The sequence below is a fragment of the Tachypleus tridentatus genome, chromosome 13, assembly GCF_004210375.1.
Source record: "Tachypleus tridentatus isolate NWPU-2018 chromosome 13, ASM421037v1, whole genome shotgun sequence".
NCBI classification, from domain to species: domain Eukaryota; kingdom Metazoa; phylum Arthropoda; class Merostomata; order Xiphosura; family Limulidae; genus Tachypleus; species Tachypleus tridentatus.
Window position 1 is genome coordinate 223012170 of NC_134837.1, and position 23741 is coordinate 223035910.

General features: G+C 33.1%; 1 protein-coding gene across 2 annotated transcripts; it reads left to right on the forward strand.

Annotated features, from left to right (window-relative positions):
- LOC143239182 (mitochondrial ribosome-associated GTPase 2) lies at window positions 1–23741 on the forward strand. 2 transcript variants are annotated; one of them, XM_076480047.1, is made up of 7 exons: window positions 1–86; window positions 5014–5164; window positions 6027–6177; window positions 7006–7121; window positions 14743–14961; window positions 18637–18775; window positions 20547–23741. In XM_076480047.1, exons 2-7 carry the CDS (start codon window positions 5036–5038, stop codon window positions 20918–20920), a joined length of 1128 nt encoding a protein of 375 aa, XP_076336162.1. In that variant the 5' UTR covers window positions 1–86; window positions 5014–5035; the 3' UTR covers window positions 20921–23741. The 2 variants fall into 2 exon arrangements, with proteins under 2 accessions (XP_076336162.1, XP_076336161.1); XM_076480046.1 differs by having other exon boundaries at window positions 38–118; window positions 5013–5164.

Sequence of the window (23741 nt, forward strand, 5' to 3'; positions counted from 1 at the left end):
ATAGTTTGCACACTAGATGGTGTTGTTGTAAATCACTTTTTGGACACCTGAAGCTATTTAGGTTATACGGTAGTTTTGTGTTTTAGGTATGTAATTTTAGTTTTAAACATCGAAATGTGTTAAGTCGAAATTACTATGGTTAGAGAATGTAATATTGCCTTGCATTGACAACCTTATTTCGTAGAATTAGCTTATATTTAACTTTTAAGGTACTTTAAATTCAAAGGGAAGTGTAATATTAGTAAAAAATAAGATGTAACATGTTACTTGAAAATTTATGCTTTAATCATGCTTAATGTAATAGTTGTTTACTTGAGCCCGGGGCTTTGGTCAATCAAACAAGACAATGTGACAATCTCTTGAAACATGAAATTCACGACCAGAAATTTCATTTACTTCATAACAGTAGGCTAAATTGTTACTGTTCTAATGCTAGAAGTATAACAAATAAAATGGTTGATTATAGTTCTAATCAAAACAGAGGAGCAATCTTGATATAATGGGATGACTAAAATATGATTAGATGTAAACATTTATGATTACACTTTGAGACATATCTTTGAAATACAGGATCATGTGAATAGAGTGATGCAATAAAAAGGAGGATTGGCATTTTAAAATTTCAATTGCATCCTGTTATTGCCATAAGAAGTAATTTTGGAATAATCAGGTCATTATCACTTCTAGAGAACCCTTTGGGCATGCTCTTGAGAAAACCTATGAAAATTTGATGCTATGAGATTGCATCTCTAACTATTTTAGCTGCAAATATTGCATACACATCATACAATGTGTTGAATTAAAAGAAGCAAATTTTAACACGAGTTGTAGCTATACATACCATGTAAAGTGTTCTGTTGATATTAAGGATATCAAATATAAGAGCAAGGAGAATGAATCTTTGGTTTCTGTTATAGGATATAGGGAGAAGTCTTTTAGTTGCACTTTTATACAGACCACTAGATAAAACTAATAAAGTTAATAACATATTTCACAGTGAAATATAGAGTTCATTTGTTAATGTTATGATTATGGGGTGATTTTAATTTCATGAGAAGTTTTAGAGACCATGCAGAGTAGCTTTCTTCACCAATTGATCTGAACAAAATGCTATTTTAGATTTTTAATTTCTTTTAAAAAGATGATTGATAAGTGAGGTTAGGAAACATTATTGCTCAATTAAGTTTGTTTTACTTCATACAGAGATCAGAAATATAATTTTTGTTACAAATCTTAAAATAGCTAGCATTTAAGGTATTCAACAAAACTTATCTTTTGTGGATTGGACAACAGAACTGGTTGGATATACTTATCAAATTTGAACATTTTTTAAAATTTTTAGGTATTCAAGATATGCTTGTTCCTTTCACACTCAAAGATGGTTATAAATAAAAAATCAGATTTGCTCATAAAGAGTATAAAGGATAACATTAAAGAGAACATTATAAATTTAAGTTTAAATTGACTGATATGACAGAAGACTAAGTAGACTATAGAATATCAGGAAAGTTAGTTAAACAGGACATATGGACATTGGAAAGTGTTTATAAAAAAAGTATAACTTAAAACGTTAAAGTTAAATAAGAATTTATTTTAAGTAAACTTAAAGATAAACAAAATGTTAGGATGAGAGTGGTTCCTTTGAGGGATGATAAAGGAAGACTCATTTCTGATTTTTTATAAAATGGCTGCTGGATTACTAAATTATAATTTTTACTAATTACATTTAAGCAATATTTCTCATCATGAACATTGTATAGTAATTAAAAACAAGATTATACAAGATGGTCATATTAATTTTAAGCTTGTAAAAAAATTGGGAAGTTTAAAGAATGGTAAACTCTTGGATCATATAATAATGCCCCAAATATTTTCAAGAAGTTTAAGGATTTTATACACAAGCCATTTGCTAATATTTTTTGTTAGTACTTGACCAGTGGGTAGGTATGAGCAAATTGGAAGAGTTTCATTGTTATAATGTTCTGGTCTTCAGATCTCTTTCTCCTTGGCATGCAGTTGAACTTAATTTCTTTTAAAGTTCTCAGAGTTACTATATCTACTCTGTTTGGTAATGCCAAAGTATATTGTGGGGTTAAATTTTGGTCATTATTGGGATTACAAACTTTTTTTTTGCTATCTTTGTCATAATTGTTACTCCAACATAATCCCAAGTCTTTTCCATCTGCAAAAAAGTTCTTTATTCCAAATTTAAGTCCAGGTTGTGTTAGCAGAGATTGATAAAATCTTACTGTTTTTGTATTGGTGATCACAGTTATCTCTATAAAGACATGATAAGAACTACATAAGTGCATTGAATGTTCTGTGGAATGATTGATGCAGAAATTTAAATTGTAGAAAATTATAATTAACTAGCAATTACAAATGATAATAAATTTCAAATCATGTTTAAGAGATTCAAAGCCTTACATCTTCATGTGAGTAACACTAAATTTCATTTCCAAGGGATAAACAAGATACTATTTTATATGAACTTCCAGTTTTGCTGTGTCACTGTAAAAAGCTTCTGCAAATGGTACCAAAGTAATTTGTATACCACATACCTCACCAAATGTTTCCACAAATTATTCCATTGTATGTGGACTTTAACTCCTGAGGCTACATTTAAGGAGATAGAAATCTATTAGAGTTGATTTGGGAACTTAATATGTATGTGGTAAAACAAAATTTCCAAAATGTACTCACTAACCCAATGGTTCCCAACCTTTTTATGCCCCGCACCCCTAAAACATTTTAATATGTTCTCGCACCCCTCACAGTAATTATTTAAGAACAAAGGTAAAGGTGGCCAAAACAAATGTTATCTCACACACCTGGTTGGGAACCACTGACACTATAGCTATTTCTTGATCTCCAGAGTTTCCACTCTTTGCTCATCTAAGCATTGAAAATGCTTGCCTTAGGCAAATTGTAATTTGCAAATTTCTGCACCAACTTCAAGGCACTCTGTATCCAGATATTGCATATAAACACCTCATTCGGATTATGTAATTACTTTTTCTTGACAAAGCATATGGTGTAGATTTCTATCAACAGAAGTGTTGGGATTATTTGCTATTTACATTATGACATTGAATGTGGTTAGCATTTTTATGGTTATCTTTTTGTTTGTATTTATGTTATGTAACAAAAAACATCAATGGGATTCTAGCTATATTGTCAGAATATGGTAAGTATGTTTTGAAAATTAGAATTTGCCTAAGGCATTTGAGTTGGGTACAAAAGACTGGAGCAAGTGTTCTCAGTGCTTTGATAGGCAAAGAGTGGAAGTCTTGGAGATTGAGAAATATAGTGTCAGCAGAGGAAAGTATTATTGAAAATACATTTTCAGTTTAGGAAAATGTTAACTTTTGTTATTTCAATTTATTTACCTTTATCATAAAAGCATCTGTTAGTTAGGAAGTGTAGTTGGAAAGTGAAGCTTTTGGTCTTTGATTTCTGAGTTTTGTTTGCCAATTATATGTCTTTGCTGGCTTGTTAGTGAAACCAGATTTGCTCATCTTTATCTCAGTGGCTTTTTGTTATGAGTGAAAAATAAAAAGAATGAGTAATAAATTCTATTCATTTTCTGTAGTACATAAAATATAAGGTGGTGATAAATAGGCAATACCCTGATTACTAGTATTGTCCCTCATCTATTGGCAATTTATTATTCATTATTTAAGTTAATTATTTTGATGTGAACTTAGGGAATAAGCTGGAAAATTTTATTGACACTGTGAAAATGTAAGGTTTATAGTCTTGAGAATCTTATATTTAGATATTGACTTGGTAAATGTTTCATAATTGAAGTGGTGCACTTGCAATATTAAATTTTTAAAGATCTTACTTTTTATGTGAGAGGAACATGGATGTAATGAAGAAAAAATGATGAGTTATTATTAACATTTGCAATGTTTTTCACCTAAAACAACATTTTTCAAACTTTTCCAACTAGGAACCAGTTGGAAACTATTCTGGATATCTGGTATTCAGGTGGCTTTTTAGTTTTGATAGTTTCATGCTTTCATTTGATAATGTTGAATAACAAAGAACACATAGTAGCAAGTCATCATTGCTACCACCCCTTATAAAACTATACTTCAAATATTTATCACAATACTGTTGAGTTTAATAGGTCTTTGTTTTCTTTTCTTTACTAGAAAGCTGCATATCATTTAAACATTTATAATTGAACATTATTTTCACTAACTTTAGTTACACTAGAACTAGGCTGCAAGGTTATCAACACTTTACAACTTAATCTTAGGCTTTTTAAATTGCACAAAGTAAGAAAACTTTAATTTCTGGGAGACTGAAGGTGTGAAGGCAACCATCAACTTGTGAATTTTAGTTTTGTAACCTTGAGTACAAACTTTCACTTTCTTCCTCTTGTATTAGCTTGGTTAAAATATGGAGAAATCCAAGTTAGATAAAATTAAAATTGTAATGTATTTGAAAATATTAATTTTATTAGTGTGTGTGTGTGTGTATATATATTAACTGTTTTAATTACATGTTTCTTTAATGTACAAGAAGGGCTTGAAGAAAGTATAAAATGGTGGTTGGTAATAAAAGGGTTAAAATTAATTTAATTTTCTGCAGATGCTTTTTTTTTTCTTTTTTCTTTCATAGACTGGTACCAGGTCACAGACCACACTTTGGGAAACACTGTATCAGAACATTTGTTCTCTGTATTTTTCACCATTATACAACAAAATATTTGAAAATAATTGCAGGAGAAATTTACATTTAGCAGAGTGAAAAGAAATTGTTTTAAGATGAAATTGCTGTGTTTAATGTGTGCTTATGTGTCTAACATAAAGTTGCTTTTAAATTATGTTTGACAAATGAATTCATTCCAATGGAGGTAGAGTAATCATATTAAAACTATTTCATACTTGTGGATCATGAATTTTCTTTTGTTGCAAATTATACTTTACATATAATTTCAGTTTTTATTTTAATTTTAATTTATATAACTGCAGTGTTTTTAGAAAATGTTTTGGTTTATAGGGGTGTAGAGGGACTTAAGCTGATGTTCAATGTGATCAAGCATCCACAACTGGTTGACAGTTATAAACATTTTAAGAAGCTTTCATATACATGCAGACTCTACTGTGTCAAGGCATTAAGGAGTAAAAAACCAAAATCTGAGATTCAAAGGGTGAGAGAAAGAAAATGATGTCTAATCTTTTTGCCTTCTACATATAAAAAGTTATTTATCATTTGTATATCAGTATCTATTCTTGTAAGTCATTTTAAAAAATTCAGTAAATGTGGAAAAACTTAATGCATTGAACATTTAACTTTGTTTTTAGTTTTTTTATATATTAAATCCATATTAGATTTCTAATGATGACCTGCTACTGCTTATAATGTTTAGTAGAAAGTTTAGGATGTAACTGTTTATTTTGCAAAATTTCTATGTAGCGACAGCTGATCCAACTTGTTTTTTGGAACTCCTTTTTCTTATCTTTTGATCCGAAGATGAGAAAAGGGAGTCAGAAGTCAGTCAAAACATGAAGATGAATTAACCGTCACAATCATAGGCTGTTGCTACTGTTGATTTTTACATTCGCAAGATTACTTTTGTTTATTTCTAATATGAATATGTTACAGTAAAACACACATTATTTAAACCCATTAAATTTGGAGAAAATGTCCTAATTTCTTTATTATACAAGTCTTAGCTAGTCTTTCAAAACAGCTGTAACTATCATAAAGTTGTGATTCTAGATAGTCAGGATAAGTTTTTTATTTCCTTTTTTTTCCCTTTCAATATAAAAGTTGCTTATTTGTAAGAAAATTAAAATATATATTTAAATAACAAAAGAAACAACAGATAAACGAGTTATGTTTCTCAAAATGTTTTTTCATTATTTTTTGTTTATTCCACTTCTTTACACATTATATTATTAATACACAGTTTCTTTTTAGCTTGTGTTCTTTTTATTAGATCAACCATTGAAATTTATTTTAGTGTGACTTCTGTGGCAGAAGAATTACAATTTAATTTTTCATTTCAGCAACGGTGTCACTTTATTGATCAATGTCAAGTGAAAGTTATTGGAGGAAATGGGGGAAATGGGTGCATCTCATTTATGAGGCTTTTTAAAAACCCTAATGCTGGTCCTGATGGTGGTGATGGAGGAAATGGAGGTCATGTTATTTTTGAAGGTAAGAAAGAATAAAGTCATTATACTTCTCCATCTCCAGAGGTAGAACTGGATGATGAGTGCAATTTGCTAATCAGTTAATCATAGGGCTCGTTAAATAGTAACATTCCACTATTTAATTATTGTTATCAGAACAAAAGAAAAAAAAGTTAGTGAACCACTATCACGTAAATAAAAAACAAAAACAATTTATAATTCCAACAATTGTTTCAGTACCTATGGTGCACAGATAACTCATTTTGTAGCTTTGCACTTAGCAACAAATGAATATAGTGGGAATGTTTTTTTTCAATTACTTAGATAGTTGGAAATCTTAATTAGTTGAGTATTTTTGGCAGTTATAAAACTAATTAAGCTAAACAAATTTGAATTAATTAAAATAGTAATGAAAAATCCCAATGGTATTATTTCAATTGCTGAATAGTTAGAATAATCAAAGGTACAAACAATAATTGGAAACACTAATTTTGATTAGTTGAATATTTGTATGACAATTAATTACTTTAATTGTTATGCTGATTAATTAACACTATTTTACACTAATTGGTATAATTACTGCTTATAAATAATTGATTTTAATTGCCTAGCTGTACCCACAGATATGTCCATGTTCTTGTGTTTTAACAAACTTAACATTTTATGGAAGATAATAAGTGGCCTAAAATTTAAAGCTTGGGTTTTGTTTCTAAAATGTTTCCTAAACATTCCTCTTAAAGTAGCAAGATTAATCAAGGGCTTTTTTTTTACTTTTTTAGCCAATGACTAATGTGAGATGTTTAGATTATGTATTTTAATTTGAAATGTTGCATTTGTGCTATTTATTTGTTAGCCAATTTGAATAAAAAGTCTTTGAACCATGTGGAGGCGATTGTGAGAGGGGAGACTGGTGGGAATGGGAAAAGTAAAGATATGCATGGAGCAAATGGTGAACACACCATAATCCAGGTAAAACACCTAAATATGATGTGTAAATAATAGGGATATGACAAGCATCCAATGAATTCTGATCCAGTCTTTTAGTTTTTGGATAGCATTTCTATTGATGAATTATCAAACAATATTAAGCAACCATAGTACTAATTGTATACACAATATATATTGCATTATGTAAGAAGCAAGAATAGTTAGTGTAATTCAAACAACTTTTTTAATGATGAATCTAGAACATACATCACTGTTTCGTGCTTCCATTTGTAATAGTTTATTAAAAATAAATAGAATAGTCTATCATTTGTGCAGAATTATACATCCTCTAAGTTTTGAAGAACAATAAAGTAACTAGTTTAATACTATACTATCACAATGTAGTAGCTTATGTCTACTACATATTTTCAATGTATATGGCCATGTCTAGTATCTGATCTGAAAATTTAAGATTGAAACTACCACATGTTTCATACTCGGTAAAGATCATTTTTATGTAATATAGAAAGGTGTTTATAATTTTGCTGAAACATCCTGTGATACAGAATCATTCTATACAGACAAGTATTAACATGAATTTTAATACTAATTCAAACCACCATAGGTCTTTAAAAAATGCCTGAAACCAACAGTGGATCACTGTAATATATCTTAATTAACTTTAGAGCAATGAGTCAATAGAGAAAAGTCTGCTTAATAACAGGAGATTTGGTCAGAATACTGATTACAAAGTGATGCTAAATCTTAGTAACTGATTCATGAAATTCAATTCAATAAAGAGACTTGTCACAAAGTGAAATGCAAAATGAACAGTTTTTATCACAGACATAAAACACAAACACCACATGTTTTTATTTTATTTACAAGGGACCAATACATAATAACTTCTACTGGATTCTCTATATTTAAATGTTCAAACTGGATCTGTGTAATAGACTGACAAAATCCAGTATTCCTTAGCTTACAAGAAATGTTGCATTCAGAGTGATAATGATCTCTACACAACAGCTATCTAATATCCTGCACCACTGCTGAAAAGTTTTTGCATGTGCACCAGCTCTTTGAACAAAAGTCCCACTCGTACACGTAACGTGTACTGTACAGTATATGATACAATCAATATTAGACTGTACCATTCCATCAGTAGGAAGGCTATACTCCATTTTTCAGTTCTCCTCTTGAGCATTTTTGTATATTTTAAAGCTTATTCTAATTCTCAGCACCTACAAGTTCAGCTGTGTTCTTTTCTTTCCTAACAATCATAGAACTTTAGTACTATTTTCAACTTTTATTTAACATATAAAGTTTGACTTTCTTACATTGTTTCTTGATTTTGAGAAAAAAAACAGAATTTTTTAAAATTTATTTCTGTTGGAACTTTTGTTAAAAATGGTTCTTATATTAAATTGATTTTTTTTAATTAACAAAACTAGCTTTTTGGACATATGTTCCAGGATCTGTGATATGGTGCCTTTGGTAAGAATATTCCCCATTATCATTAGCTCAGTGCTTGGGTTTTATTGGTTAATCTCAGAAAATAAAAGAATAATAATAATGTTACTTTTTATGAATTCAGTTTTGAGGATCTTAAACAATGCAGTTTCTCATATCCACATTTTAGAAATCTCCTGAGCTCTAGACTCCTCAGTTGGAGTTGTCCTATTTTCTTGTACCCTATGGATAATTAGTTCAGTCATTTTGACTAACTTCATAATCACCATAAAACAATATGTGCTCTAATTTAATGCACTAAATGTATGTTCAAGAAAAGTTGTGTTGTACACAAAATTTCATTATTTGTTTTCAATAAAATGTTTTTACTAAGTTTTCTGCTCTGGGGACATTCTAAGCTGTTGATTGGTTATTCACATGTCATGTAAGAATATATAAAGGATCATTTCTGAAAATGGTAAGAGGTGAACAGGGCCATTGTGTTTGATTCAGTACATAACCCATATCTCAGCAAAATAAGAAGGTACAAGGGTCTTATTTTATAATTTATCGTGTCAATATTAGTAATTTGAATTCATAATTTGTACAAAACTATAGACTTTGTATTTTGACATCACAAACATTTAATTTTAAACAGTGTCATTCAAAATATTGCATGATTTACTAAAATCTATATTTAGATGTGTGATTTTAATGACAAAGTCTAAAGTTTTACCTGTAAAAACGTTTAATATTCATTTAGGAGACTTTAGAGGTCATGTTAGATGAATCATGGAAATAGTACAATGAGAATATTTGTATTCTTAATTTAAAAATCAATTTTCACATAGATTAATTAATCATACTGATTCAGTAAATTAACAGACAATTCATTGGTAGAAGCTCTGAATGTTTTGAAAATTTACAATATATGTGTAATGTTTACTAAAAGCTTACCCAAAATTCTGTGAAGAAACATTTAGTGAACTTGAAATTAAACATCCTGTGTAAAACTGATTCATTTGAGAGTTTTTATCACTTAGTGTGTTGAGTAGAATCAACTTTCTCTATTTTTTATGTAGTTTACTGGGTGGATTCAGCCTCTATAATACATTTTTCAGATGTGGAGCTTATGGTTTTCAAAGCTTTTATGCCTCCATTCCTTCCTATGCATATGGTCATTTTTGGAATCTTTCACTTTTGTATTCCATTTAGTAGATTTTGGCATGTACCCTGTAATCTGTTTTCTTTTTCCTTTTCTTTACCTCTCATTATCAGGGTAGCTCAGAAGTTTCCGCATGGCTATGAGCATCAGTTTTCTTCCACCCTGTCTGAACTTGTACCTTTTCACAGATGCAGGTCAGTTTTGAATATCTTCAACAATTTTTGATATTTACTCTCGTGTGAAATGGTCTTTCTTTGATATAAGCAATTCAACAGATATGTCACTATCTTTCATTACAAATGTAATGGAATAGTGTTTTCATCTATTTAGACAATTACACTGTCATTTAATTCATCAGCCAATAGGGAAACAGTGACTCATAGGAATAGTGCTTTTTCGTTTTTGAACTCATAACATCTGGTTGTTGGTCTGTGTTCTGGCAGCAAATTGGCTGTCCAACTCAAAACAACCACAAAAGCATTTAGCTTTATATTTTCTGTTGTTCCTGTGGATTTGTTCTCATTTTGCAAAAACCCTCTTTACACCAAAATTTTACTTTTTATGGACACTATGAAACTGACAATATTTTTTCCAAGTCTTGTTTTGTACTTTCAGTTTACCTACTTTTGTTGAACAGTTGCTGTCTTCCTTTTTAATCCTGAGAGACTAAGGGCACAGTGTACATCTGGAGTAATGATGGTATTGACCAAAGGGGTAGTTCTGTAAAGCATAGTTTCTAGAATCACAACCATTTTATCTTAACTACTGGCTCTTATACTTACTGTCATGCACCTACGCAGTCTTTTACCATTGTTGATCTCTATCTGCCCCCTTTACTTTTCACTCACTTTTCTTGGAGGGTTGATAGGGTTCCTATCATTTTGAGGGAGACTGCCTGAAGTCAGTGTCACCTGACCTGCATGCCTCAGTGGAAGCAAGACAGTGCCAACTTGGCCTTCTTTCACTGCTCTCTCAGAAATTGATCCTGCCATCATCTGCATACCGTCAATAGATGACTGCATGGGAGCAGTGACTGATTGTATTGTCCAGGCAACTGCTCAATCTATTCCTGAAACTTTGACACCTTTTTCATGGTATCCTCATCCAAGGTGGAATCCTGCCTGCCAGAAGGGAATGAAGGCTCAAAATGGGCCTAGGATATCTTTTGTAGTTATTCCACAATTTCAAACTACGTAGGTTTTTGGCAGGTAAGACATCAAAGCCAAAAGGAATCTTGATTAAGTTCACAACTAGCATCTTTTCTACCACCAGTTCCAAAATCATATGGGACAAGATTAAAATTTAGTGAGCAGTGTACTTCCCTCCTCCTTTTAACCTTGCTCTCAGATGGCCAGAAAGCTGCTTATTTCAGAGCATCACTGATTCTTTCTGCAATAGCTTTTCTTGTGCATATAACACTTCTGTTTCACCCCCCACCTTCTTGGACATTAAGTCTTAGGCTGAGTGTGTGTGTGTGTGTGTGTGTGTTTTTCTTATAGCATTATAAATCTCATGATTTACTGCTGTCCCAGTGGTGGGACTGGGCAGAGTGGTTGCCTCTTTCCTTTCAGACCAATTGACACAGTCATAGACACAGTCTATGATTATAATAACTTTTTACACTGATGGGACTCAAGCTTGCACTGCATTGGTCTTGGCTTGCTATTATTCTGCTTGTTTTAACCAGATCTAGCAAGATAATATTTTTCCTGCTGCTTGATGCTGGGATATTGTCCTCTCTCTTTGTTGCTGTTAAAGATCCCAAGGTTCCTTCTAACTATCATCCAATTGCTTTGAAGAGCTCTCACTGTAAGGTCTTACAGAAGACTGTTAATTGTTTGGTTCCTCAAATCAAACCACCACCTCTTACCCATCCAGTGCAGGTTTTGATGACATCCCTCCACTGTAGACCACCTAAGTTGACTTAAAATATTGAGCATAGAAGCCTTTTTCAAGGGATGACATCTTTTTTTCATATTCTTTGACCTGGAGAAGGTATTTGATACCACATGGACATATGGAATTTTGCAAGACCTCCACTTGTGGAATGCATGGCCATTTACCCAGTTTTATTCAAAAAAATTTAATAGACTGGCAATTCCAAGTTCATCTAGGCTTAGTGCTTTTCCATGGGAACTTGGAGTCTCTCTCGGCTCTGTCTTGAGTGTCACATTTTTCAGTGGGAAGATTTATTAATGCTATCACTGCACTTTCTCTTATCATTGCAAACAGGCTCTATTATTTTGACAACATCCACGTTTTGTATCAGTCAGTGAGAATGAAGTTTATTGAGTAACAGCTTCAAACTGCTCTCAATTATTTGTTGAAGTGGATCACAGAAAATGGTTTTACCTTTTCTTTCTCTGAAACTGTTTACATGCACTTTTGCTACCAAGAGGGTATTCATCCTCAATTCAAGCTCTGTCTCAGTGATGTTATTCTTCCCATGGTCCCTGAGATAAAGATCTTGTGGCTTATCTTTGACTACAAACTGACATTCATTCCACATATCAAGCAACTATGTGTCAAGTGTACAAAGGCACTGAACATCCTCTGTATTCTCTCTTCCACCTCTTGAGGAGAGAATCGATACTCTGCTGAAGATCTATTATGGCCTCATTCGATCCATACTGGATTATGAGTCTCTGGTTCTTCCAGGACTTCAAACTTGAAGATATTGGACCTTGGTCACCCATCTGGGCTATGCTTTCTCAGAGTAAATGGTCTTACATTGTTCCTTTTCGCCTTTGTGTCCAGGTGCATCTGGCTGAACTGGATCTTCTTGGATGACATTTCTGTCTCCACTACTCAGCCCGTCTCACCTTGGCTTATACTATCCCTTGGACTTTGGCCATCCTGCTTCAGTAAGGATCAGGAGGAAGTTGTTCTAACTAGACTACACATTGGTCAGTTTTTTAACCCATCGTTTTCTTTTATCTGAAACTGATGCTCCACTGAGTAGTCTGTGTGATACTCAGATTACATTTTACTTTCTTGCCGTCTTTACAACTCTCAACGATGGTACCGTTTTAAACATGTTCTGTCCCAAGGTTTGTCCATAATGTCAGACAGTGTCATTGGAAAGGTTCTGTTTTTTCACTTGACCTCCTCTGGGATCTAAACATCCACCCACGTGTTTGCCTTACATGGCGACCCATGAAGGAGAGGAGAGGAGGGTTCTAACCTTAACACACCACTTTGGCCTTCAATTCCTGTAGATGGGTAGGCTTTGAGTGGCCCCCTCCCCTTTGGGTCATTCGGCTGGTCCACTTGGGCTAGGGTCAACCAAGTACCAGTGTTGGAAGTTCTCAACAGGTGTTGTAGTCATCGTGTCTAATGCTGTGTTTGAATATAGTGCTCACGGAACTCTGGCATTGCTGCAGTGTCCTTGCTTGACATTGTAGTGCGTCCCCTCATAAGGCTTCAGGGTGGGGGGAGTCAGTGGGCACCAAAATATTCCTTTTTTATTATGGATTCTCAAAATAATTTAAATAAAATAGTGAACAAATAGTCCATAGGTAAACGACCACATCTTGAAGATTCTGAGCAGCAATCTTCAACATTTGTAACACCTGTTGTACCTCATTTTCTTACACTGCATTCTCTTTCAGACAAACCTTTAGGGCAAATGTCTCCCTTTTTCATTTAAAAGGAATTAGAGGGACTTGCTGGCTTTCCAAACTCAGTAAAGAAGCTTTGATCTGGTGACGTACTAGTGGAAACATCCACTTCTCAACACAATGAACACCTCTTGCATTCAAAGGTGATTGGGGATATACCTACTGTGATTGCACCTCATGCTACTTTGAATTCATCATGAGGAGTTATTATTGAGAGAGATTTGAAGGACATACCAGAATCTGAGATTCTCACTGGTTTCTCCACCCAAGGAGTTTCTACAGTGAGGCATATCTACACTTCCAAAGATGGAATTTACATCACCACACCCACCTGCCACCATCAAGGCAGGTTATCTTAATTGCAGGGTATGGCCATACATTCTAAACCCTTTCAAATGTTTCCAGTGTCAGTGGGTCACTCACTCGAAGACGTCATGTCATGGTTCCTTGATGTGTGCTCATTGTGGTGGCAAGGACCCCGACGCCTATGAGTGTGAAATGGACCCTCATTGTGTCAATTGCAATGGCTTTCAGCTGTCGTACTTTTGTTCTTGTCCTAAATGGTTGGAAGAAAAAGAGGTGCTGTGTTTGAAAATGATTTATAACAATACTTACCTTGATGTTCGAAAGTTGCTGTCCACCACTTCCTCTCAGACGTATCTACTGCTCTTCATTCCACTACTACACTGGGAGTGCAGACAAAGCTTTATGTGCCTCCAAAAGAATCATTCTCAAACAAAATGAAAAATATTTTGACCTCCATGGTTAAAAAAGTTGATGAATCAACTTCAACACCTACCTCTGTCACAAACATACATTCCAGCAAATCCCAAGATCCACATCCTTTGGTTACAGGTACGGAAATTTCTTCGGTTACATCTTCTCCCACACCAAGATGCAAAACAACCATTCATTCACATCCTCAGTTGTTGGAATCCCCTTCCAACAGCAAAGACCTGCCCAATCGACCCAGGGCAAGATCCATGGAGGTTGATATACCTCCCTCAAATAAAGCCAGTAAAGGTTTGTCCCTAACATTACAGTGTTATTGGTGATGGTGACACTGTCCACTTTGATAAAGTTTTTTGGTTTTTTTAAAGGTGATCAATCTTTTTAATGCTATTTAAGTTTTTAATTTATACATTAGACCTTTCTTAATGTTATTCCCTTTAAAGAATCACAGTCCACCTGGTTCGATTTGAAATTAGAGTATGGCTGTACCATTAAATAACTCGAAAAGCCAACTTCAGGTGACTGATGCTGCTGTTTTAATCTACCCATTAGTCATCCTGGTGAGTTAAAATTAAAATTTTGTTACAAATCTTTTAAAACTTTTATTACTCTTTTAAAATGACTCTCTTCTTACTTTACAAGACTGCTAATAGTATCAGAATTTTTTTGTTGGATTTTTTTATTCCTTTTTCAGGTACCTATAGGTACATCTATTAGACTAAACTCCAAAGTTGTAGGAGACCTTGATATAGAAGGTGCACGGTTTGTTGCAGCAAGAGGAGGAGCTGGTGGTAAGGGAAATCATTTCTTCTTGAGTAATGAGAATCGACATCCAAATGTAGCTGAACTTGGAGCTTTAGGTGAAGAACGTGTTTACATATTAGAATTGAAGATAGTAGCTCATGCAGGTTTGGTAAGTTTCAATGTATTTGATGAGCTGAGTATTTAGATTTGTAAAAAACAACAACATAGACATTGAATTAACTCAAATAATATGAATATAATCTAAAATGTTTGATTTACAATAATAATCTTTATTCGTGTTTAATTACAAATACAGCAATTTACTGCTTATTTTCAGCAGATTTTTACTTTAGTTGTTGTCAGTAAAATAAATACAGAAAATAAATTTTAAACATTTAGCTGTTCCATTAAAAACCTAAAACAAGACAAAAACATAAAAATTCTAAAAGCAGATAAAGGAAACGTTAGTCATAATAAGCACGAATGAATACATCCAAAAAATGAAGAACATCCTATCAGACACAAACAAATTTAAACCAATACACACAAATCCAACAAAGACACACTAAACGTAACTAAACAAAATACTACTGAAAATGAAAAAATCCAACATAAATTTAAAAACACCTTATTCCTACTTACGCAAGGTCAACTTATGCACACCACAAATAATACGGCATCCCCAAACCTGATAAACCAGATTGTCCATTACAACCAATAATGTCCACATATGAATCGTTTAATTACAATCTTGGTAAATACATAGCATGGGCATTTTACAAATATGTAACATCAGCCAGCTTATTCATCAAAGACTTTTAATTTCAAGTCTAACATCACTCAACTTAATCATACAGCCTTAATGGCCAGTTTCGATGTTATATCCCTCTTTACAGGATTCCCAACCTCTGAAGCCTGCAAGATAGCCTTAGAACTATATCTGAGACTCTAACCCATCAATAGACATTCCCAGCAACCCTCATAGAATTCATCATGATGAAGACAAACTTCATGTTCAACAACCACAATTATATACAAGCAAATGGCCTAAGCATGGGCAACCCAGTATCACTAGTTCTAGCCAATATTTTTTTGACACAAGTTGAAACGCAAGCAACTAACACAGCATAACATCCACCAATATACTGGTACACATATGTAGATGTCACGATTGAGGGATTCAGATCTACAGAACACACACTTAATTTTTTTCAATCACATTAACTCTATACATCCCAACATTAACTTCACATGTGAGCAGGAAGAAAGCAATCAAATATCATTTCTTAACCTCAAAATTACAAGAACTGACACACAATTTGAAATGGAAATCCACTGAAAAATCACCCATGCTGGACTATACATTCCTTGGGACTCAGCACATGAAACAAAACAAAAACTCAACATACTGAGAAACCAAATAAACACAGCCATAAAACTATGCTAACCAGATCAAATTAACGATGAACTAGACAAAATAAAACAATATTTCATCAAGATCAATAAGTTTCCTCCACAAACCGTAGAAAACATAATACGCACACACCTAGACATAAAACAAAATAAACCAACAAAAATAAATATATCTCGCATATCAAAAAATCATAAAACCATATACTGCTGCATACCATATATTCCCGACATCAGCAGAAAAATAACATTTGGCAGAAACTAGTAACAAAATATGACATTCCAGTTAATACCAAATGTATTCAAAAACCAGGCACAAAACTAAGGTCTATACTATGTAAAAACTACACTGACAAACATCACACCAACTTTATTTATAAAATACAATGTGATAACTGCCACGACTTCTATATTGGAGAAACAAGTAGAAAAATGGAAACCAGATTCAAAGAACACAAGTCACCTTCATACATTTTCGAACACTGCAAGTCAAATAAACACAACATAACCATAGAAAACACTCAAATACCAAATAAAGAAACAAACATAAACAAACACAAAATTAACGAAGCCTTACTTATACAACAACTCAAGCCCAAAATAAACCAATACAAAGGAACACCTTTATACCTATATTAATAAATATAATCAAACATATAAGCATGCCCTCTACATTGCTTCACCCAATTGCACAACCACCTTCAAACATGTGGTCAGCTACCAGTCATTAACTCTTTCTTTCTCTGTGATCCCGACGATGACCGAAGGTCGAAACGTTGTTCGCTCCTCTACATAAAAAAAAAAAAATTCTCAACCCAAACCAGCCATTTTTACATATATAATGCCAGTGTAGAAGAGATGTGACACTTCTTTCGTAACTCTTAAGTATGACAAAGGTACTTTCTTAGTCAAAGTTTGAGGCATGTGGTCAGCTATTGGTCAGTTACATCTTTCTTTCTTTGTGAACCTGAAGATGACTGAAGAAGGTCGAAACGTTGTTCGCTCCTCTACATAGTTTTCTCTATCCATACCAGCCATTTTTACACACAAATGTTTCTCTACAAGTGGGTTTTCTCATCATCACAGATTTAGTTGTTCAAACTTTCAAAATAAGTTATTGAAAACTTCATGAGGAATTATAAAGAAAAATGGCACAGCTGCTCCTTTCATTTCTGGTTTTACTACTTTTCATTGTACTTTGACTTATCTGTGTGCTAAATTATCAAGTATATCATAGAGGTAAAGGGAATAACAGATAAAATATAAAGTTTTATATGTATATAGGTTTTTGAGGTTACACAAATCATGTTTCAGGTTTTTGAAAGAAAAATATTTTTAATCTTACCATGAAAATACCTTTTCACACAGACTGTTCAAAAATAAAGATTCAATGTATTCACAGACAAAGCTTCAATAGAAATCCTATATTAAAAATTCTGATTCTTTTATGTACAAAAGATTTGTAATGCATGCCAAATTTTGTGAACATACATATTCTGTAGTAAACGTTATGGTTTGGAAACCAAAACAAGTACAAAGTAATTACAAGATCAGTCAGTATGACCAAGAGGGAAAAGTTGATGAATTCATAACAACAATTAAATTTTTCATTGGAATTGTGGTATAGTTTTAAGTACTTGTTTAATAAAATGGCCAGTTTGATACTTGTTCTTATTGAACCAGAAATAAATCTGAATTTAATTAGACTTGTGTAGTTCAGAATAGCATACAGAAAAGGTAAATCTCTCTTCTTGTTTTCATTTGTTTGACTGCTTAAGTATTAATTTTCTGTGCATATGTATATTACATGCACTAAAAAATTGAAAATGACATCCTTTCCAACTTGAAGGTAATTGGCCAGAAAACAAAGATGTTATAACCTAGAAGTGCTCTTTAACAGTGCAATGATTAAAAATTCCTTAGTTTTAAATACTCTTTATATTAAATAACTTCAGGCTGTTTTGTATGAATGTGATATTCTAATTGTCTCATCTGTATAAAAGCAACTTCCGAACTAGTTGGAATGATAATTGTACATAATGAACAGTACAGAGACAATAGTATTGTAAGATGTTACCAAGTCTTATCCCAGAAAACTACACAATCTTTACATCACAAAAATATGGTCACCACATTTTTTGAAATGATCAAATTATTAATTCAGTCCACTTTATTTATTGGTTACTACTGCACTTAGTTTCACACAGTATTAATTATTCTGTACAAATACAAAACGTATTTATGGATGAGGGTGTTTTTCAGTTGAAGCCATGCAAACTTGTATTATTTCAGCTAAGAGGTCATTTTTCAGATAAGATGTGTGTGTGTGTGTTGGTTTCCATGGTAGCTTTTCGTTTTTCACAGTAAGATCCCATTTTACTAATCTGCATTTAATTTTTCCAAGTCCTTTATATACCTTTACATGATGTTGCAGGTGGGATTTCCAAATGCAGGTAAATCGACTCTTTTGCGAGCAATATCAAGAGCAAGCCCAAAAGTTGCATCTTACCCATTCACAACTCTTAGTCCACATGTGGGCATAGTTCATTATGATGATTATGAACAAGTAGCAGGTAAGATTGAGTGAGTTTTCTTTAGAGATAACACAAATTTTGTTCCTAGATAGTATGTGTTATTTCTTAATTGCTTATGTTGTAAAAGTACAGAAAATGGCCATTATTACCTTCCAAGTTTGCTTTTGTGACATGGATAATGAAATTTGAAAATTAACTTTGCACATTTTCATTTACACTTCAACCAAGATATAATGGACTTTCATGGACATCCTGCAGCCCATTTTGCAGTAGTTCTTCACCAGAGCCTCAACCAGTTCCACATAATTTTCGGCCTTGTGATTGCCAAAGAAGCCCGAACTACTACAAGATAGCTGCCCTAAGCTTTTTCTTCCTTCTTACTGAGCTTCTTGGAGAATTCTGTGTACTCCAGGATCTTCTTCATTTGTGGTCCAAGGAACACACCAGCTTTGACCTTTGCCTCAGACAGCTTAGGGAAGAAGTCTTGAAGGTACTTAAAGGCTGCAGACTCCTTATAAAGAGCTGTGACAAATTGTTTCATAAGACCCAATTTTATATGCATTGGTGGGTACAACACCTTCTGGAGGTCCACTAGTGGCTCATACTTGATATTGTGCCTCCCCACAGAGAACTTGGTCCGTTGTGGCAAGTGCTTCCTGTTGTGTGCTGTGCTCCCTGATCTCTCAAAGGCAAAAATAACAGAGAAACTTGGTGAAGCCTCCTTAGAGATCCGTTAGGAATGCGACCATTTTGAAGTCTCTGATAACCTCCCAGCCATACTCATCATACTTCAAGGCTTCTAGCAAGGTCTTGAAGCTGTTGTATTCCTCTTTGAGGTGCACTGAAAGATATTTAAATTTTAAAAGGTCTAAAATTTGTATAATGTAAAATATTACTGTTCAAGCAAGCAAAAATTGTCCGTCTTACCTTCTACAGTTTCTTTGCAGTGCTCGCAGGTAAAATGAAGTTCCCAGGGTTTGTCTTGATCCCCAACAGACATGCCGAAACATGCCTTGTAGGCTTCACACATTTTAGCAGATGCTGTCAAGAGTATTTTTTTGCTCTTATCTTGATAAATTGGCCACATACATAGCAGAATGTATCTGGAGAATGCTTGTAGCTTCTTGATGCCATCTGAGAAAATTGGATAGGTCTGTGTGTTCACTTAGGCAGCTAGAACTAAACTGAAGTGGTGAGTAGTGAGCTTCTGTATATATATTACTATGGAAAGTTCTAGAAAATTCTTAAATTCTACAACTTTCTGGAAAGTTATTGAAAATTCTTGTAAGTTCGAGAAAATTCTCTACTCAGCACTGAATCTACCTGGAATGTTCTGGAAAATGCATAAATTTGAAAACTTCATTACCCAGGTCACAAAAGCAAAGTTTGAAGAGAAAAAAATAGATCTTTTCCATTTACTTTAGGCATAAGCAATTGGGAAATAGTACTTTCTGCCCAGGAACAAGAAAAAGTAAAAATTTTGTTACATAATGTAAAAGATTACACTTGGCAGCATTTATGTCTTAAATTATCAAAAGTAATTGTTTTACAATGTTTATTTGACATCTTACAATAAGGTTTCAGTTACTCTTAAAAAAAGAACAGATATCAAAGTTTGTAACAACTCTTAAAAAAGACATTTTGTTAACAGTTACACTTTTTAAAAAATTTGCATAATTATGAAAATTTGGCCCAGAATGACCATTTTGAGAATAGTATAAAATAGAGCTACTACAACCTTATTTATCACTTTTTAATAAAATATTCAAGATGGAATTTCTAAGAGTATGAATTTCCACATTTGTTACAGTGGCAGACCTTCCGGGGCTAATACCTGGAGCCCATCAGAATCGAGGGCTGGGATTATTTTTTCTTCGTCACATTGAAAGGTGTATTTGTCTACTCTATGTAGTAGATTTGTCTCGACCTTCTCCACTTGATCAAGTATTTAGTCTAAAGTTTGAACTAGAACAGTACCAACCAGGTTTGTCCAACAGACCACATGCCATCATAGCCAACAAAATTGATTTACCTGAATCTGCAAGCAAATTGAAAGAACTCGAACAGGGTGCCAATATCCCAATTTTTCCCATTTCAGCAAAACTTGGTACAAACGTTGGTTCAGTGCTTAAACATATAAGAGAACTTTATGATAAACATAATAAAGGCAAGCTGCAGTGGTAAATGGTGAGGACTGCCTTACCTACAGGTTTATAGTTTGAAAAGTTAGTTATTTTTATGTAAATACTAACTTGCACCATACAGGCCAGAGGAGAAAATGAGGCATTTTATTAATTTGTGTAATAACTGTGGTCATCTGAGAAGCAATTTTTGTGGGAAAAAACAACAGCCAGTACCATCTTGGAATTGGTAATAAAATGGAAGAAATGTTACTGGTACTCTAGCCTTAATAAACTGCATAGACCACAAGAGGTAATTATTTTGTTTTGTAAAATGATTCTACATTTGGAAAACAAATAAGAAAAAATTCATTAATGATAATTTCTGTCACAAGTTTCTCTTTGTTTGACAATTTATTGAAAGTTGGAAAACTAAATGTATTTTTAAAATATGTTTTTTAAAGATTAAAAGAATAAGCTTTTGACTCTTTGTAACATGCTTTATGTTCTGCTAGACATAGAAATAGAGTATAAAAATATAGTTTGTGAAAAGTCTTGCAACTCTTTCAATTCCCAAGTTGATTGTAAAAAATTTGATATTACTAGTATTAGGCCCAGCCTGGCTAGGTGGTAAAGGCACTCAACTGATGGATTCAAACCTCCAACCATCACATGCTTGCCCTTTCAGCTGAGGGGCGTTATAATGTGATGGTCAATCCCACTCATTTTGGTGAAGAGTTGGTGGTGGGTGGTGATGATTAGCTGCCTTCCCTCTAGTCTTATGCTATTTGTGCTAGCCTTTGTGTAGCTTTGCGCAAAATTCAAAAACAAACTCATAGAGATATTTTCTCATTAGTCATTTAGTAGCAACATAATTACAACACACATCTGGTGGAGAAAAAGAGAAACACAAATTATTAAATTCCGAGGACATTTAATAATAAAAATATCTTTAACAGTTTCAATGTTCTCTGTCAGTTTACTTTGAGTTTCTCAAACAGTTCATAATCATAAGTATTTGTAGATGAACTATTTGTCAAAAACTGTTTTAATTTTTGTAGCAATCCAGAAGGGTTGGCTGGTTTGTGGTTTCCAAGACATATTGGTAAAATTGGTTGTTACAAGAGGTAACTGCAGTATCAAGTAGTCTGCAGAAATACTGAGCTTTGAACTGTTTTTGAGGGTCACTGAATTTTGTATCATGACTATGTTTCTTTGAAAATCTCTTCTCTAAATTTATTGTTTCTTCATTACTTAGTTTTCCAAGTCTTTGTCTGTGCCTTTACAGGAATCATTTAGCTTCTCTATTGCATCTCTTTTTAAATCTAGTGTCTCTGTACTTATAAGAACTTAAGCAAGATTTCTAGCTAAAGGTGAGCTGTCTTGATAGTTTGAATTTTTGCTACTTGAAACAACATGGCCTTTACACAGGCAATTTGGCATTCCCAACTTGGGTGTAATAATATCTCTACCATTAAATTATGTACAAAAGTCTAAATTTTCCATCACTGAACATAAAAGGAAAATATTGTACAAGTTTTCTGTAGTACTCCAAATAATTTGACTGCATTACTGATCACCAACTTCAAACTAAAACTCAGAGTGAACATTAAATGCACATAGTGTCAGATGCAAAGAGTGTGGCTTGAACCCCTTTCTGCTCTTCCCCCATTAGCATACCCCTAACCTCTATTTTGTAATTTGTAACAGCTGGCCTTGTTCAATGAAAAATTGCAGGAATGAGTTTGCCAAACATTCACCAAAACAATCTTTAACAACTAATAAGTCAGTGTTTCTGAATTTCAGTTGTATTGTCCCAAAACCCTACTCTTCTAGGAATCATGGTTGTTTGCTCCTAATGGCTGATGAGCAAGCAAGCAAGCATCACTGAGTAGTACTTTTTTTAACCTTCTCAACAATTTTCATTTTCTCACCTATTAAATGAATCAGTTCATTTTGTACTTTTGTTACCGAGGTAATGAACATAGATTAATTCTCCATATATGTTCCTGTATCAGAAGGTCAAACCTTCTAAGAAGTTTATCCAGTCCCAAAGAGTTATTATTTTGAACCGATGTCTGCCACCACTCCAACAAAATGCCGTTATATTCTACTAAATTAATGAATACTTTATCAATCACTCTATAAAATGGCTCCAGTGATGATTTTCATGCTGATTAGTGGTTGCATGATCTAATCTTTGACTCAGCTTTCACCCATGCATGTTAGTTATTACAATAGCTAGGTAAAGTATCATGCTCTTCTAGATATACTTACAGAAGATCTGTACCCAGGTGTAGATAGCTGAATCAATGCTCTTTGAAACAACTTATTATATTCAAGAACAAACAATTATGTATACTGTTTTACGTACCAGCCATCTTTTGTCCAAAAGCTCTCCAAGTAGGATTTTGCACATGTGGTTGTGAACTGAAAACAGTTGAGTCATCTTTAGGGAAGCACAATGTCATTAATGTTATACATGTTGATTAGACTTGGTTCTTATTTCTAAAGAGTTGCTAAAGTGTGTTTTTCCTGGTTGGTCAAATTAATCACAAAGTTTACTGTTCATAATCACATATGTACATTATTGTGACTAATATGTAGAAATATTTGTATCATATATACATATATAAAATCATTGTAGCTAAGATACTACCTTCTTCATGTACTTTATTAAATTTCAACTGTTAAAAGTGATGAAATTTTATATTTGTGTAATTTATAATGAAACTTCTTATATTTTGCTTGTGTAGTAACCTTGTCCTTAAGTGCTATAATGGTATACTTTCTAACTTTTATCATGCTCATTCTAAAAATTAAGTTCCAAAACAACTACCTACCAATACTGTCTACACATTAAAATTATATTGGAACACTGAAAA